At 47.3% G+C, this 16,241-nt stretch overlaps 2 protein-coding genes and 1 non-coding gene across 7 annotated transcripts in view; 2 read left to right on the forward strand and 1 right to left on the reverse strand.

The window, feature by feature from the left end:
- Nucleotides 1–2,698: 2,698 nt before the first annotated feature.
- Nucleotides 2,699–7,449, reverse strand: PDF (peptide deformylase, mitochondrial). 4 transcript variants are annotated; one of them, XM_066584093.1, is made up of 3 exons: nucleotides 7,409–7,449; nucleotides 4,684–5,253; nucleotides 2,699–3,159 (listed from the first exon to the last, which is right to left on the reverse strand). In XM_066584093.1, the coding sequence occupies exons 2-3, from the start codon at nucleotides 5,237–5,239 to the stop codon at nucleotides 3,002–3,004; spliced, it is 714 nt and encodes a 237-aa protein (XP_066440190.1). In that variant the 5' UTR covers nucleotides 5,240–5,253; nucleotides 7,409–7,449; the 3' UTR covers nucleotides 2,699–3,001. The 4 variants fall into 4 exon arrangements, with proteins under 4 accessions (XP_066440190.1, XP_066440193.1, XP_066440192.1 ...); XM_066584096.1 differs by having other exon boundaries at nucleotides 7,405–7,433; XM_066584095.1 differs by having other exon boundaries at nucleotides 4,684–5,250; nucleotides 7,405–7,431.
- A 63-nt stretch (nucleotides 7,450–7,512) lies between these two features.
- Nucleotides 7,513–16,241, forward strand: part of LOC136582827 (uncharacterized) — a 219,436-nt gene continuing 210,707 nt past the window's right edge. The window contains exons 1-3 of one of the 2 annotated variants that reach the window (XM_066584087.1): nucleotides 7,513–7,640; nucleotides 10,898–11,005; nucleotides 11,924–11,980. In XM_066584087.1, the coding sequence (XP_066440184.1) occupies nucleotides 11,939–11,980 (42 nt within the window). In that variant the 5' untranslated portion in view covers nucleotides 7,513–7,640; nucleotides 10,898–11,005; nucleotides 11,924–11,938. Of the gene's footprint in view, nucleotides 7,641–10,468; nucleotides 11,006–11,923; nucleotides 11,981–16,241 lie in introns of those variants that run through there. The other variant, XM_066584088.1, reaches the window with a different exon arrangement.
- Nucleotides 11,795–11,875, forward strand: LOC136582929 (small nucleolar RNA MBII-202). The gene has a single exon (XR_010787256.1). It is a non-coding gene; the product is annotated as a small nucleolar RNA MBII-202 (small nucleolar RNA).

Here is a 16,241-nt window from a genome sequence, read left to right on the forward strand (position 1 = left end):
TGGCACATGGCCAATGATGCCAGGAACCAGCTGCAGTGTTCAGCAGGATAACCATGTCTGTTCTGATTACATGAACCAAATGCAGATATTGTACGGTTAAAAACCAATATCACACTGTTATGAAAAATGTCACAATACACAGAACTGATCTTACTCTTTGTTAAGCGTCTGCAATCAGGACAAAGTTCAATCAATGGCTGGAATTGGTTCTCGAGCGCCGCGGCTCAGCCAATCACTGCGATGCTCGATGAACCTATCAGAGCAATCGCTTGCTGATGGTGGGGTTTAGAAACCCTGCTACCAGCAAGTGATTTTCTCTTGGTGCTGAGAACTACAAGGAAGCATGCTGGAACTGTGGAGGCCAGCGGGAGGGACCCGGATGGCGCTTGCAAGGTAAGTATAAGACATCTCCTGAAAATAAGACTCTTGGGACAAAAATTAATATAAGACAGAGCCTTCTTATGGAGTAAATATATTACACTTCCAGTTGTAACAGCAATGAGTAGATTGACGTGTAATTGGGGGCATCGCTCCCAATGCTTTCAGTGGGAATGAAGTCTGACCACCGATGACAATGTCCAGCTTGCTACACTGATAGCAGGCTGGACAAGCAACTGAGTGGCGGATCTCCACTGATCAACTAGTGATGGCTTAGCCAGAAGATAGGTCATCATTGTGAAAGCCTGGAATACCCCTTTAGCATCTTACAGTCAACCTACACCTAGAAAAGACTTATTGTCTTTTATATCTTTATAGGGGTTAGTGCTTCGTTCTTCTAAGACAAAGCTTCCTATTTCATGGCCATAGTGTTAGGCTGGGTTCACATTCGCAATGGAACCTGCAAACAAAATACTGGAAGTAATAGCATCCCATGCAGCGCCTTTTCTTCTGGTAAGAGGCACTGTAGCTGAGCAGAACCCCATTATAGTTAATTGGCGCTGTTCGGTTTTGTCAGGCTGCGGGGATTCTCCTTTCCTGCTTCCCGAACGGAGCAGGAAAATGGAACCCCCTCGTAGCTGGGAAATCCTGGCTGACTGCCGCCACGGCTCTCACTCAACCAGATGATAAATCCCGATTGAAGACAGAATTGCATCGTTTAGCTCTTGGGTGTTGTGAAAAGAAGCAAAGTCTTCCACGCTCTGTAATCACCTCCAAGGGTGCGTTCACACGGGCAGTTTTCACGCATGATATCTGACCGACTGCAATATAAAATATCATGCGTGAAAAGCGATATTATTTTTGCCTTGGACCAATGGTCTGCGATCGAAACATCGCTGCATGTCCTCGTTTTGGGCGTCACTCTCTCAGCATCGCCATGGTTTCCTGTGGCAGGAAAAAATAAATTGTATCGTATTGGCACATAGAGGTGATTTTTCTATTAAAACATGCAATTTTTTATGCAGGTGGAAAAAAAGACATGTTGCACTCGAAGGAAAAAAAAAAATCACAGGTTTGCAAGTATGATAGAAGTCAGACCGGTAAATAGAGAAACAGTGCCAACAGCACAATCCTTGTGCTCAATCTCGCCAGACGGCCGATACACGCTCGTGTGAATAAGTCCCAACTCTGCTGAAAATCGGATAAATGAATAGCCATGACCAAGTCGTGGCTATTATTCGCAATTTTGCAAGCCGCAGCCCTGAAATTCCTCGAGCGGCAAAACTACAATCGGATTACTTTACCTGCCTCATTAGAGGCACCTGTCAGCAAACCGCTGCTAAACTCCCTCCTATTTTCGGACAGCTCCCATAGGAGTCTATGGAGCCTCCAGCGTTGGTCCGCCCAAAGATAGGGCAAGACCATAGCGCTCATGTAAACGAGGCCTTACTGTGTTTGTAGTGGTGGAAAATGTGATTGTTCCCAGCAAGAGAAACCACGTAATCTTGTAGATTACGAACCTCTTGGGTTCTTCTTTACTAAAATTAGGGAAGGCCCCTGGGTGTCCCAGGAATTTAAGCTAGGGAAAGTGTTTAAAAAAAAAAAAAAAATCACCTGCTGCTGCAGCTCTGACACCTGATTGGTCCTCACAAGTTTTTGCTTTACCCTGAGATAACATGACATGAACCCCATGGCCAAGGCACCAATCACTGGCCTCAGCAGTAACGCAAGGATAGTACAGCACGTGGTTGGTTGGCTGAAGTTGCTGATTGGTGTCTCACTGCACACATTCACACGCCACAATCATCGTGCAATCTGACAAGGGAATTGCACGATAATCGTGCCATGTAAACGCTTTAATTCTTTGGTGGTGTGAGGGGAAAGTAAAACCTCTGGAAAAGCTGCACACTGAATAAAAGAGGATTTTCATTAACATTGAGAAATATAAAGTAGGACTCCAGCCATTACTTATATGTTACGTCTGACGCTCTGGTGGTCCCCACCAGTTATTGTCCTGAAACAATGATCTGATGCAAATCCATGTGAGCACTGCAGCGGATCACCAGCCGCAGAGGGGATGCCAACATGTATGGCACAGGGCCAGTGCTGCCAGCGACCGGCTGCAGAGAGGATGCCAACATGTATGGCACAGGGCCAGTGCTGCCAGCGACCGGCTGCAGAGAGGATGCCAACATGTATGGCACAGGGCCAGTGCTGCCAGCGACCGGCTGCAGTGTTCAGCAGGATGACTGCCTGTTCTTAGTACATGAACCGAACACAGATGTTGTACAGTTATAAGTCAATGATACACAGAACCAACTTCAGCTCTTTAAGTGATCTTACACTTTATTAAAACGGCACTTCAGCAGCTGCAATCAGGACAAGGTGCGATCTCTTTACTACAGTCTCCCTCCACCCATCACAGGGCTTATGGAGCTGTTAAAGAGAATGTGGAGAACAAATAAAGGAGGATAGAAAAATGTACCCCATCCTGAATCCAATCTTTCTGTACTACATCTTATTGTGCAGAAACTGTACTGATCCCGCTGACCACTAGAGGGCAGCTTACATCTGTCAGCGAGGAGCTGCACGACCGTATTAGTGCCAGAGGAAATTATTTACTTCAGTCATTTACTTCTTGCCACCGAAGGTTCACAAAGGTCCGAGGAAACATTTTATCAATATAAAGGACTCCATCCAAGTGGTCCATTTCATGCTGGGCGGCCCGGGCGGCCCAGCCGTGTGCCTTCCAGCTGGTGGGATCTCCCTTCTCGTTCAGACCTGCAGAGAGTAAAGACGGAAATACGGCTTGAGACCATAAACACAAGCTCAGTAATAAAGTAACAGCTACTTAAACATGTAGAAAAATAGCAACTCTGGGGTCCAAGGAGTAAAAAACTAAATACAGTTCTGGACCCGATCGTGCAGCTATTTGTTAGAAGACCACCCCTAGTGTTCCCTCCATGACAGGTACTCTGAGAGCTCGCCAAACTCACACGGCCCCTTCCTCTCTGGAGGGTAGTGGAGATATTTATGATGTATACTATATAAGCCATAAAAATTAAAGGGATATTTTCATCTGAGATATTTAAAGGGGTTGTCCGCCTCTACAGTACTGATGATATCCAGGATTCCGTTGTTCGGGACTCGGGGCTTATCTCCTGGCAGCTGTCAGTGTGCGCAGAAGCAGATGCAGTAGCTCTGTGCACATTGTAGCAGCCCAGGTTGGTTGGCAGACACTGTTCCCAATTAATTCAATGGGAATGGCGTCAACATTACAAACTCGGGCTGCTGCAATGTGTACAAAGCCATCAGCTTACCCCTCCATGCACAGGTGATCAGCCGGGGTCCTAGGCAGCAGACCCCTGCTGCTCAGCTATCGATGATGGGTCATCAATAATTTTGAAGCAAACAACCTTTTAAAGGAGTTTTCTGGGCAAACACTGTCCTCAAGACCGGTCATCAATAGTTACAGGGGTTGTCCAGTTGCAAACTATTTATGGCTTATTATCAAGCTAGACCATCAACAGTAGATACGTGGAGGTGCATCATCCAGGAGCTCCACCAATCCGCCGTTTGCCTGGCCATTCATTGCCCTTGTGCACAATGTAGGGAGCAGACAGCTCTGCTCTCACTGCTGTGGGCAGACTAGGTATTGCAGGCCACGCTCTCATTCATTTCAATGGAAACTTTGCCTGCAAAACCAAGTCTGTCCACTACATTGAAAGTGGAGCTGTCTGCTTCCTGCAGAAATCATCACCATGCATGAGGGCACCAGCCTAGAGAATAGTAGATTGGTGGGACTCCTCGGTGACAAACCACCCCTGACCTACTATCCTGAGAATAGGCTACAACTGGACAACCCCTTTAATTCCCTGGGGTTCACTGCTTGGGACCTCAATCTAATGGAAAAAGTAATGGAGCAGAAGTAGTTAGCTCCGACCCCAGTATAGTTGTTGGTGCTGGTAACTGCAGGCACAGCTCTCATAGCCACTACACAGGAGTTGGAGCAATCTTCTTCTGCTCGTGTGTTGTGGCGCTGCCAGCGGGCGCCCAAACAGCTGGTCGGCCGTGGTCTAGAGCGGTAGACTCCAGCTGATCAACTATAGACAGCCTATTCTGGGGATAAGTCAAAAATAGTATTTGCCCCTTTAAGTTTTAATGCAGCCCTTAGGTGATAGGACCCTTGGACTAGAAAGGTTTGTGCACCACTGATCTAAGGTCGTAATCAAGGCAGAGTATTGTGGGGCGACACGACCCCTGGGAACAAATCACATGTCCCTCCATAGATATACCGTACGTCACCTGATATCTCCACAGAGTGACAGCGGGGCACGAGGGCTGAAAATCCGTGAAGGCTGGTGCAGTTCTCGTGGAAGTGCAGCTTTCGAGAGTCCAGAATTCGCATAGTTGGGTTGATAAAGATTTTAAGTGGAAAAGGATGTATCTCGCGCTCCGCCATCAACTCAGAAGGCAGCTTGCACATCCCTTCTCGGAGCTCCAAAGCTATAATTCTTAGTGGGACCCCTAACTGAGGGGCACTTATTCCCATGCAATCACCGGACCTCAGGATATGCACCATTCGTTTCAGAATAACCTGAGTATCGGGGTGCGAGATGCGATCTTGGGGAACCAACTGAGTCTGGAGCCGCAGAACTGGATCTCCTGTCTGAACGACCTTCTTGTAAGGCGGGGAGGGGGCTCCTAGGATCAACCTCCTCAGGGTCTTCCAATAAGGGCGCTTCTTTTCTTCAGTCCAGGAGGCATAGAGACGGGAAGACTGGGGGCCACTGGAGCCAAGACCGTGAGAGTAGTGGGACACGAGGAGACCGAAGACTCTGCAACTTCTTAGGATTATCATTGTCTGGGCATCTGCTAAAAGAAAGCAAGAGATGAATGGCAGGGGACGCTATACAGAGCTCCTATCCACTAAGCGGCTGTTTTAAAGCCCTTTCCTGCACACACATCTCAAGCCGGGAGCCCGAGAGAAGTCATCCCTCCGCAGGGATTGCCGAAAATCAAATCTGTGCAGGCAATACATTACTGTGAAGCAAGGCTGATTTTGTCATTCAGGAGCCTGGGAAAGCAGGGTGAGGCAATTGTAATGGAGTTAAATCTGGGACGGCTGTCTGAATTGGGGTTTAGAGGGGTAATCCCACAATCTATGCCCTATCCACAGAACAAGGTATAACTTTCTCAGGATCTATTGAGACCCCCACCAGCGAGAACAGGAGACCCCTTCCCCCTTCCCCTCCCACCTGCAGAGACATCATCTTCGGGAGTCCCACTGAAAATAAATGCAGCAGCCGCCAGACATGCGTGGCCGTTGCTCCATTCAATCTCCTCCTCACTGGGGGGAGGGGGCGTTTGTAGGAAGCCCATAGTGAGGGAGGGGGACATGAGTCCCAACAGCAAGACCTCAAATTATTATTTATTTATCCCCTATCCTAGCAAAGGGGATAACTTTAGATTTTGAGATAACCTCTTTAATAGCAAAACCATTAACAAGCTGCGTCTGTATCAGCTCATTTTTCAGCCCCTGGCTATAAATAAGAATGTTCCCATCACCATCAGCTAGCATGAATGTTAGGAATGAATACAGAAAGTATATTGAGCTGCTGCAGAACATCTTATTGCACCGTGAATAACCTTTATTCCTAAAACATGCTTATTTCTAATGCAGTAGGGAGATCTGTGAATGATGAGAGTTGTGGTGATTACATGAGCGGTCTTGTAACCCGAGGCCCTAAAAGTGGTTCCCCCTTGGCCTATAAGAGGCTCTCGGAGGCTCCTTGTGTGTAGTGACCTCTTCTTCTGCTTGTGTGGAGCTTGTCGACCAGACGCCTCAATCTTGCCTTTGCTGTGGAGTGGCACACTGCCCCCTGCTGGTGTGGTGGTCTGGAGGGACATCATATGACAGTCGGTCCCCCCTAGTAGTGGTACGAGGGACAATGACAGCTCAGCGATATGTTCAGGACATCCTGCAGCCACGTGTGTTCCTCTCATGGCGGCTTCCAGCAGGATAATGCTCGGCCGCACACACAAGGGGGTCACAGGAGCCCCCACAACATTGTCACACTTCTATGACTGCCCGGTCACCAGATTTATCACCAACAGAACATGTATGGGGCCGTGTGGGACGCCAACTTCAGCAGCCTACGGGAGTCCACAATCTACAGGCTCAGTTGCATCAAATGTGAGCGATCTGCTGCAGAATACCATACAGAACTTGTATGCCTCCATGCCCGCCCGTATCACATCTTGTATCCAAGCTAGAGGCGGTACAACAGGGTACTAGAGCCTCCATGCCCGCCCGTATCACATCTTGTATCCAAGCTAGAGGCAGTACAACAGGGTACTAGAGCCTCCATGCCCGCCTGTATCACATCTTGTATCCAAGCTAGAGGCAGTACAACAGGGTACTAGAGCCTCCATGCCCGCCCGTGTCACATCTTGTATCCAAGCTAGAGGCGGTACAACAGGGTACTAGAGCCCCCATGCCTGCTTGTATCACATCATGTATCCAAGCTAGAGGTGGTTCAACAAGGTACTAGAGCCCCCATACCCGCTTGTATCACATCATGTATCCAAGCTAGATGCGGTACAACAGGGTACTAGATCCTCCATGCCCGCTTGTATCACATCTTGTATCCAAGCTTGAGGCGGTACAACAGGGTACTAGAGCCTCCATGCCCCCCGTATCACATCTTGTATCCAAGCTTGAGGTGGTACAACAGGGTACTAGAGCCTCCATGCCCCCCGTATCACATCTTGTATCCAAGCTAGAGGTGGTACAACAGGGTCCTAGAGCCTCCATGTATCACATCTTGTATCCAAGCTAGAGGTCACACAACAGGGTACTAGAGCCTCCATGCCTGCCTGTATCACATCTTGTATCCAAGCTTGAGGTCATACAACAGGGTACTAGAGCCTCCATGCCCCCCTCGTATCACATCGTGTATCCCAGCTAGGTCTAACTGTGAAAAAATCTCCTTCTATGAGTAAGCCCGCCGCCCCGGCACTCACATACATGCTACTTCACCTGTCCAGCGGCGCGCGCATTATACGTCATCCCCGCACAAGGCATGCCGGGAAATGTAGTTCTCCGTCGCCTCTAACTTCCACACACAGATTTACATGACAGACCAAGGTTTGGGCCCATGTCCGGCCCCTCTGGCGCCGCCGCTCCGCACATCTTCCCGGCGCTATGTATGCTGTTCGGGGGTTTCCTCCTCTCATAGTATGAATATCTCGGCCTCCGTGTAAGGAAACGGTCATTACACGGCCGGGGGCTGTAGGGTGAAAACGAAAGTGAGACAAATCTGTGCGTGTTGCCTGTAGCAACCAATCAGATCCAAGCTTTCATTTTTCAAGCACAAGTTAAAAGATGAGAGAAGGGATCTGATTGGCTGTTACTGCTCTGGGCATCCGCCATGTTTGTTGTCGTCATGGGGATGTTTATTCATGCAGTTACCCCACGGATGCACATTTTTCGCACCTCAGCACTGCGTCTTTGTGGGATGAGCAATTAATTATTTTTACGCGCATATTTCTGTATGTTTTCTGCTCATGTGACATGTTCATTTGCGCGGCAAACAAGACGCGCCATTTGCATTGGCTAATAAGTTCCGGATGTGTTATTTTTCCAGCGCAATTACGCCCGTATCACGCATCTCCTTGCATACTGCGCCCGCATTTGTGCATCTCCGTTTACTGCTATGGGAGCTTTGGTGCGCAAAAAAGTAAAGCATTCTGCAGGTTTGGTATTTTCGCAACCGAAATGCACGCGCAAAACATGGGAATGTGAACAAACCCATTCCGATCAGTGGGTTCTTTTCTCTGTGTATTGTGCGCGCAAATGTGTGAAGGAGCCCTTATATTAACGTAACATCTGCTTGCGGCTGCCGTCACGCGGGCGGTAAATCGCGTGATGTGAGAGTGCGTAAAAAGTCAGAGTTATGAAACCAATGATTTTCAATGGTTTCCTTCCCATTCGAGAAAAAAAATGGCGGTGTCCTCTATCTTTCTGCGGTTTTTTTTGTATTGCGCCCGTGTTTCCCAACGGAGCCTCCCTATTTATGGCATCACAACGCACAATCTCGCGATTTTTGTGCGATGAGTCTTTAACATTAAAAACTCCTATTGACTTCCGCAATAAAAAAAAAAATCACACAATGGCGAGCGGCAGCGATGCGAGGTTATTGTCAAGAAAAAGCATTGCTGGCGCTCAATAATCGCGGGAACAAAGGCGCGATTTTGTCGTGATTTTCTCGCAATCACCCGTGTGAAACTAGTCTAAGACCGCTCTCACCGCCCGCTTTTTAGTGCGATGCCACGCCTGCATTGATTTCTATCACGCTTCGCAGACTAGTGCTCAAACTCGGCATTTCTAACGTCGCGATTTTTTTAGCGCTGTCTGCTGTATTTTCGTGCGTTTTCGCGCTTTTTAACGCACCTCATCACCCATTACAATGCTGGGGTGCGTTAATAAATGGCGTCAAACGTTGTAGAATGCGTTTGAAATCACCGCGGTTTCAAACACGGAGATTTGGTAATCGGTGTGTGAGAGCCGCCTTAGGGTGGCTTCACACGGGTGAGAAAATTGCGCCATTTTCGCCTGCTGCGATAGTAAAAAAGCAGATTATGAAACCAATGATTTACAACGGTTTCCTTCCCGTCTGCCATGTTTTCACTCCTGCGATGTTTTTGCGATTTTTTTTTTTTTACTTATCTCCCTTGATTCCCCATGAAGCCTCCCTTATATCGCAACGCAACAAATCCGAATTTCACAATAGAAAGACCCATTGACTTTGGCGATAAAAAATCACGCGGTTTCATCGCGGGCGGCAGCGATGCGATCCGCTGCGGAAATCCTGCAGCATTTCCACCCTGTGTGAGCACACCCTTAGAGACCTTGCACGCGCAAGAGAATTACGTCAAAGCCGAATCCGCAGCTGTGGAATTCCACACCAAAGTCCGCAAGGTCTGACTGCGGTTTTGGCGCGGAGGTGCAGTGCAGGTTTTCGCCATTTTTAATTTTGCATTAAAATCGGCAGTTTGCCGATGGATTTTGGTGCGGATTTTATCGCGGCTTGCGGTGCCTCATGCGGCCTATTCTATTCCTTTGGCCAGATGCACCCTAGCATACGGAAGCGTACAGATTTGCGCGTGTAATATGCAGTGAATAGAACGTATTGATTTTAATGAGTTCGTTTAGATGTGCATATTTTTCCTGCGCATTTCAGATGTACAAAAAACCGTAAAATGTCGCTTGCTCTCTTTTCCTGCACTTGTGAGCTTAAAAAAGTCCCTATAGAAGTCAATGCGGAACCGCAAATGTGCGCCACATATGTAGGAGATACGTGCAACACCGTGTAATGGCGCAGGAAAAAAACACATCTGGAACTCATTAGTCTAATTAGCCATTTCAATCAGTGTGTATTTTTTTGCCATGTGCGCAGAAAACGTACAGTAAAATACGCCGACGCACGCACAAAAAAGCATTGTTCCCTCCACTAACAGCGCTACTCTCATGTGCGATAAATACGTATACGCACGTCTGAATCTGGCCTTGGATTTAGAACATTTATATATCTCTCCATGTTCTGACATCGGTTAAAGGGGTTTTCCGGTCATAAATACTACCGATGACGTATCATCAGGATAGGTCATTAATAGAGATGAGCGAACGTACTCGGTAAGGCCGATTTCGCAATCGAGCACCGCGATTTTCGAGTACTTCACTACTCGGGTGAAAAGTACTCGGGGGCGCTGTGGGGCGTGGCGTGGCATCGTGGAGCAGGGGGTAGCAGCGGGGAACAGGGGGGAGCCCTCTCTCTCTCCCTCTCCCCCCCCCCACTCCCCTCTGCAACCCCCCGCTCACCCACAGCGCCCCCGAGTACTTTTTACCCGAGTAGTGAAGTACTCGAAAATCGCGGTGCTCGATTGCGAAATCGGCCTTACCGAGTACGTTCGCTCATCTCTAGTCATTAATAGTTGATCAGCCGGGATCTGCCGCTCAGGACCCCGACCGTTCAGCTGCGCGGGCAGAAGCTGTCAGCGCTGCAATATCAGACGTTAAGACAGAAGCATCCTCATGCCCGTCGCAAAAATCGCAGCATGCTCCATTCCTGCGCGAATTCCGCGCAAATGAGATTGCGGAAAAGTTATGAATTTTGCGTCATTGCTGGGCGATGACGCGGGAAAAGAAGGAGTTTAAAAAACAAATCTGTACTGCGCATTTTCATTGGTGAGCCGTGTGGGCCATCCACAGTACAGAAAAAAAAGAGAAACTACAGGTACACGTGGACGCCGCTGCTTCCAGGTTCTGATTTCACTGCGGGCTCCCGCATGCTAAATCCGGCCCTGCAGTGTGCTCAAGGTCAGCTAGATGAGCTTCTTGGATCTTAGTGAAGCGTGCAAGTTATGTCGGAAGGCCAAAAGTCTGGAATTTTTCTGCAAAGATTAAATTAATGCAAAGATCAATCATCAGAAGTTGTCTGTCTGTCAAATTCTGCAGAGACAAGTTGTTTCCAAGAAAAATCATGATGGTGGTCTGAGCCGGATGGAGAAGAAAAGGGAAAGTGAACGACTCAGTAAGAGAGGATATCACTAGTGATTACTGGAGGTAACTGTCCTGTAATTACTTATACGGCCTGCAGAGCTCCTGTGTACTGTGCTGTGAACTGCTATCTACCCCTCTATGGTCACTGTATGGGGGTGACATCGGTCTTTGTATACTTTTTTTCAATAACACTATTATGTGGACACATTCTGCGGTTATTATTTGGCTCTCATACAATCTTTGTAATAGTTTTATTCAGTAGTAGTACAGTGCTATTATTTCGTCACTATGTGGGGTAATATAAAGGAGATCAGCAGCACCAAAAATTACCCCGCACTGGGTCAGGACAGAGAATGCGACAGCCAGGAAAGGGGTTGGAACCAAAAACTGCAAGGTAGAATCCATAAGAAAAAAGTGAGACCGGCAGCATATAGGGATGTAGTAAAAAAATAATTTATTACCCCATGACCATCAGAAGCAACGTTTCGGCCCTGTTGACTTCTTCAAGCGGCACATTACTATATACCTCCAGCTCTAACATGTTCTGTGCTTCGTAGATCTGCTGCAGTGATCTATCCACGCCACGTAGACTTCTCCCCTCCTACAGTCAACAGAGCTGCAGCTGGCGGATGCTGACCTCAGCCTACTTGTGCTCACCCCACTTGCTGCTGATTTAGACCCAGCTACAATGCTCATAAAACCTGGATATTTGGTTGCTATAAACAGCAAGATGACTTTTTCTGAGACTGATGCGCTGATATGATGAGGTGGAGGAGTATTGACCCCAGGCTGCTGTCCCAGTTCATTCCAATCTCACTTTCTCCATATATCTCCTTCTATCTACAATCAGAGAATGACAACTTCTCCGGAATCTCTGCATAGCTGTGATGATTTGTTTGAACTCTTTGAAGCTGATGACCCCCTATGAGTCTTCTCTACAACACGCCGGTATATTAACATTGTATTTCTCTCTTATTCCAGGCTGAAGAGTTGAGGATGGGCGCCCAACTTAACGCCACTCTCATGCCAATCGATTGTGTAAGTGCTTTTCATTTTGCAGTTTTTACTAGATTAACCCCTTAATGCTATTGGACATAGAGGTACGTCCTGCAACGTCGAGGTATGTATGAAGGGAGATCGCGCGGTGATATCCCTTCATACAACACAGGCACTGACTGTTTTAAACAGCCGACACCCAATGACAACAGCTCCGATAAGCCGTGCGGCTTATTGGAGCTGTTAACCCTTTAAATACTGCAGTCAATTCTGACAGCGGCATTTAAATCCCCTGACCAATGTTACGGGGTGCCTAAGATCACAGGGAGCTGTGCCGGTGCCATGGCAGCCTTCTTAAAAGGCCCCAGGGCTGTCTTGGCAGTATGCCTATCAAGCCATGCCCGCGGGGTGGCTTTATAGAATGCCTGTCCGATCGCAGCATGATGTAATGCTATGTAATGCATACATACACCGAAACAGGATTTAGCTTAAACATTCACACCCACTGAAATAGGGGAATCCCACCCATGGGATACACTGAAACAGGACTACTTGAGGTCTTCATTATCTCCTCCTTTACTGTCCAGTTCTTCTCCGTTGTGTCGTTCTCCATGCTGACCACCATAGTACTGGATGTACTCTGGATCAGGTCGTGAATGCGATCATACGCTGCCAGTATTTCCTGCTGACTAGCAGGGTACTTGGACGCACAGATCTTCTAGGCTGCGGATCAGGTCATGAAGATGATGATATTCTGCTTGTACTTTTTGTCCCACAACGCTGTCTGGCATCAGTTCTGTCTCCTGGTCATCAGCCTGGATTTGGTTTTCTTCCAAATTGTCCTCCTTTTCCTCCTCTTTATTTCGCAGGCGTGCTTAGAACCGTTTATTTTTTTTGTTTCTAAGCTTCACTTGGCTTTTGCTGGCCGTCATCTTCACAATTCTTTTTTGTTTTAGGTATCTCCTCGATCTTATCTGCTTCTTACTGCTAACGATTTCTCTTCTTTTTTGCCTTTATTGTATCACAAAGGCAAATATGTAGAAGATATAGAAATGCGCAGATTGTTTCTCTCACTTGCAATCTGCTGGCTGCAGCAAGTGAATACAATGGTTATTAGATGTGCAAAAGAATATTCCGCTACCGCCATTCTGATGTCACGACGGCCATTGTGATGTCATCAACCGTCTTAAAGGGGTTGTCCCGAGGCAGCAAGTGGGTCTATACACTTCTGTATGGCCATAATAATGCACTTTGTAATATACATTGTGCATTAATTATGAGCCATACAGAAGTTATAAAAAGTTTTATACTTACCTGCTCCGTTGCTAGCGTCCTCGTCTCCATGGTGCCGACTAATTTTCGCCCTCCGATGGCCAAATTAGCCGCGCTTGCGCAGTCCGGGTCTTCTGCAGTCTTCTATGGGGCTCCGTGTAGCTCCGTGTAGCTCCGCCCCGTCACGTGCCGATTCCAGCCAATCAGGAGGCTGGAATCGGCAGTGGACCGCACAGAAGAGCTGCGGTCCACGGAGGAAGAGGCCATCTTCAGCGGTGAGTAGAGAAGTCACCGGAGCGCGGGGATTCAGGTAAGCGCTCCGGTGAGCTTTCTTTACCTCCCTGCATCGGGGTTGTCTCGCGCCGAACGGGGGGGGGGGTTGAAAAAAAAAAAAACCCGTTTCGGCGCGGGACAACCCCTTTAAGGAACGTGCTCCAACATGTCCAAATATTCAGCATGCAACAACATGATGTTCTGGTTTCTTCCATAAGGCAGTTGATGACATCACAATGGTAGGGCAGGAGGATAATTACTAGTTATTTTTTAAGACCACGCTTTAGAATATTTCACTGCTTAAGGACCATACCATGGAGGGAGGAGGAAGAGTGGGAGCCGCAAAGGTAGCGTGAAAAGAAAACAATAGAGTTTTTGGAGAGAGGGGTATGGGAGCACCAGGTCCAGGTAACCGATACAAGGAACCTGACAATTGGGTCGGGGAAACTTTGACCAATTTGATTTCTATAACCCAGAGAATTTAGGATCTCAATCCAGTAGTGCCATGTTTTTGGAAAACTTATCCAGCAAGTCTTTGATAGATGCTGTAAGTTCTTCCATCTCCATCGTCTTGTGGATCATGTGAAACCAGATCGAGATAGAGGGAGGGGAAGCTTGTCGCCATAGCTTCGGAATGCATGCCCTAGCTGCATTAACCAGATGTCTGACCACAGAGCTCCTATAGAAGTATGGGGGGATGTCACTAAGGTGCAGGAGGAAGAATGTGAGTGATTTTGGAAGAGCAAAGTCCGTAAATTTTGAGGTAATGTGCCATACCTCTGACCAGAAACCCGACAACACCGGGCACTCCCAGAATATATGAAGTATAGTTCCCTGATCTGTTCCGCATCTCCAACAAAGCAGAGAAGCAGATGGTATCATTTTATATAGATGAGAGGGCACCCTGTACCACTGTCAGAGAATTTTGAATCCAGTTTCCTGAATCTTAGTAGAGATGGAGGATTTATGTGTAAAGGAGTAGATTTTAGCTAATGTTCTGGTGTAAACGATAGCGACAGATCTCTTTCCCATGTGAGGATATATGGAGGGGGTAGAGTCTCTACATGCGTAGTTAGTATGTTATATATGCATGAGCAGGTGTGACGAGACGGACCAGACCCACTGCAGAGTTGTTCGAAGGGAGTCATTGCTTTGGCGGGGGGTAAAGAAAGAAGAAAGTGTCTGATTTGGAGGCTCTGCCAGTAGTACAGGGATGTGGGTTCTGTAATGTTTGTCATGTAGTGGGGTGTTTGCGGCTTTGATGAGGTAGATTGTCTTGAGTTAGGATGCGTTCACATGTAGCTGGTTTGGTGCAAAATTTTATGCAGATCTGCAGCAGATTTCAATCTTACAAATGAATCCGTGTTGAAAGGGTGAAATCTGCACTGCATCAGCTACATGTGAATGCACCCTTAACCCCTTGAGTGGCGGGTTTCCTACGACCCTGTCGTACCCACCAGGGCAGGTTTTTTAAATGGTCTAATCATTGAATTTCAACTAATTTTGCAGTCGAGTTCCAAGAGCCATAACTTTGGGGAAAAAAATAAATTCTGCCATTCCTTTTTTGGATTTCATTTGTACGGCGTTCAACATGCAGAGTAAATAATGTGATATCATTATTCTCTGAGTCAGCACCATTCTGGCGATAGCAAGTTTATACAGTTTTTATGTTTCGGGGAGGAAAAAAGAAATGGGGAAAAAAGAAAAAAGGGGCCATGTCATTAAGGGGTTAAATAATGTACCAACTTCCTTCTCTGGGTCATTACGACGCAGGGATACCACATGTGTGATTTTATTTTACATTTTTTACAAAGTAAAGGGAGACAAGTGTTTTTATTTTTATTTTTTTTATAATTTTTTCACTTTTGTTTTTTTTTTAAACTTTTTTTTAAATTTTTGTCCCTTTAGGGGACTTCCACAGGGACCCATCAGGACCCCCTGATCACTTTCCGGGGGTCTGATGGTGACAGCCCTTTACATGCTGCAGTGACAGCCCTTTACATGCTGCAGTCACATAGACTGCAGCATGTAAAGGGTTAACACAGCAGAGATCAGAGGTTTTCTCTGATCTCTGCTGTAAGAGCTGGTGCCTGCTTGTCCTCTGACACCCAAGCACCAGCTCTCCCTGCCACAGAGACAGTCGGCTTGCTTCTGACAAGCCGATGGTCTCTATAGCAACCTGTAAACAAAGCAGGAGACTTAGAAGCAGGAGATTGCCGGCATTGGCCTACCGATTCACTACACCTGCTGTCTGACTGGTCAGTGCTGCTTATGTGATTGGTACTGGCCAATCAGAGAGTAGCATACAGTGTGCATTAGGTAGTGAGAAGATTAACTGAAAGCGAGATGTGGAATTGGCGGAGAACGACAACAAGAGGTATTTTGTCCCAGGACCAGAGGCTTATACTAAAGGGAACGTGTCATCAATTATAAGCACCATAAACTAAGTTTATTGGCTTGCAGGTCAGGGCGGAGGTCCAGGAATGTGCTTTTTGTATTTACCCGGCTCTCGGTTCCCTCGCTGTCAACCCTGGAAACTGGCACTCGGTCTGCGCATCGAACTCTGCGGTCAGTGCGTGCGCACACCAATAAAGAAGAGTGTGCATGCGCCCGCTGCCTGCACCTGTACCTCAGCTGGACTTTCTATGCTGCTTATAAGTGATGACAGGTTCCCTTTAACTCCATATTTTAGCAGGTGGCTGACACGAAAAGTAAGATTTGGCACGTTTTAATCCATCAATTAGCTTTTAGTAACTCA

This window comes from Eleutherodactylus coqui, chromosome 11 (assembly GCF_035609145.1).
Source record: "Eleutherodactylus coqui strain aEleCoq1 chromosome 11, aEleCoq1.hap1, whole genome shotgun sequence".
NCBI lineage: Eukaryota > Metazoa > Chordata > Amphibia > Anura > Eleutherodactylidae > Eleutherodactylus > Eleutherodactylus coqui.

Bases quoted from the DNA above. Each gene is read 5' to 3' on its own strand.
- PDF (XM_066584093.1), bottom strand. From the start codon at position 5,239: ATGATAATCCTAAGAAGTTGCAGAGTCTTCGGTCTCCTCGTGTCCCAC. The intron at 3,160-4,683 runs GTGACGTACGGT...TACTCTCTGCAG, and splicing joins TCACTCTGTGGAGATATCAG to GTCTGAACGAGAAGGGAGAT.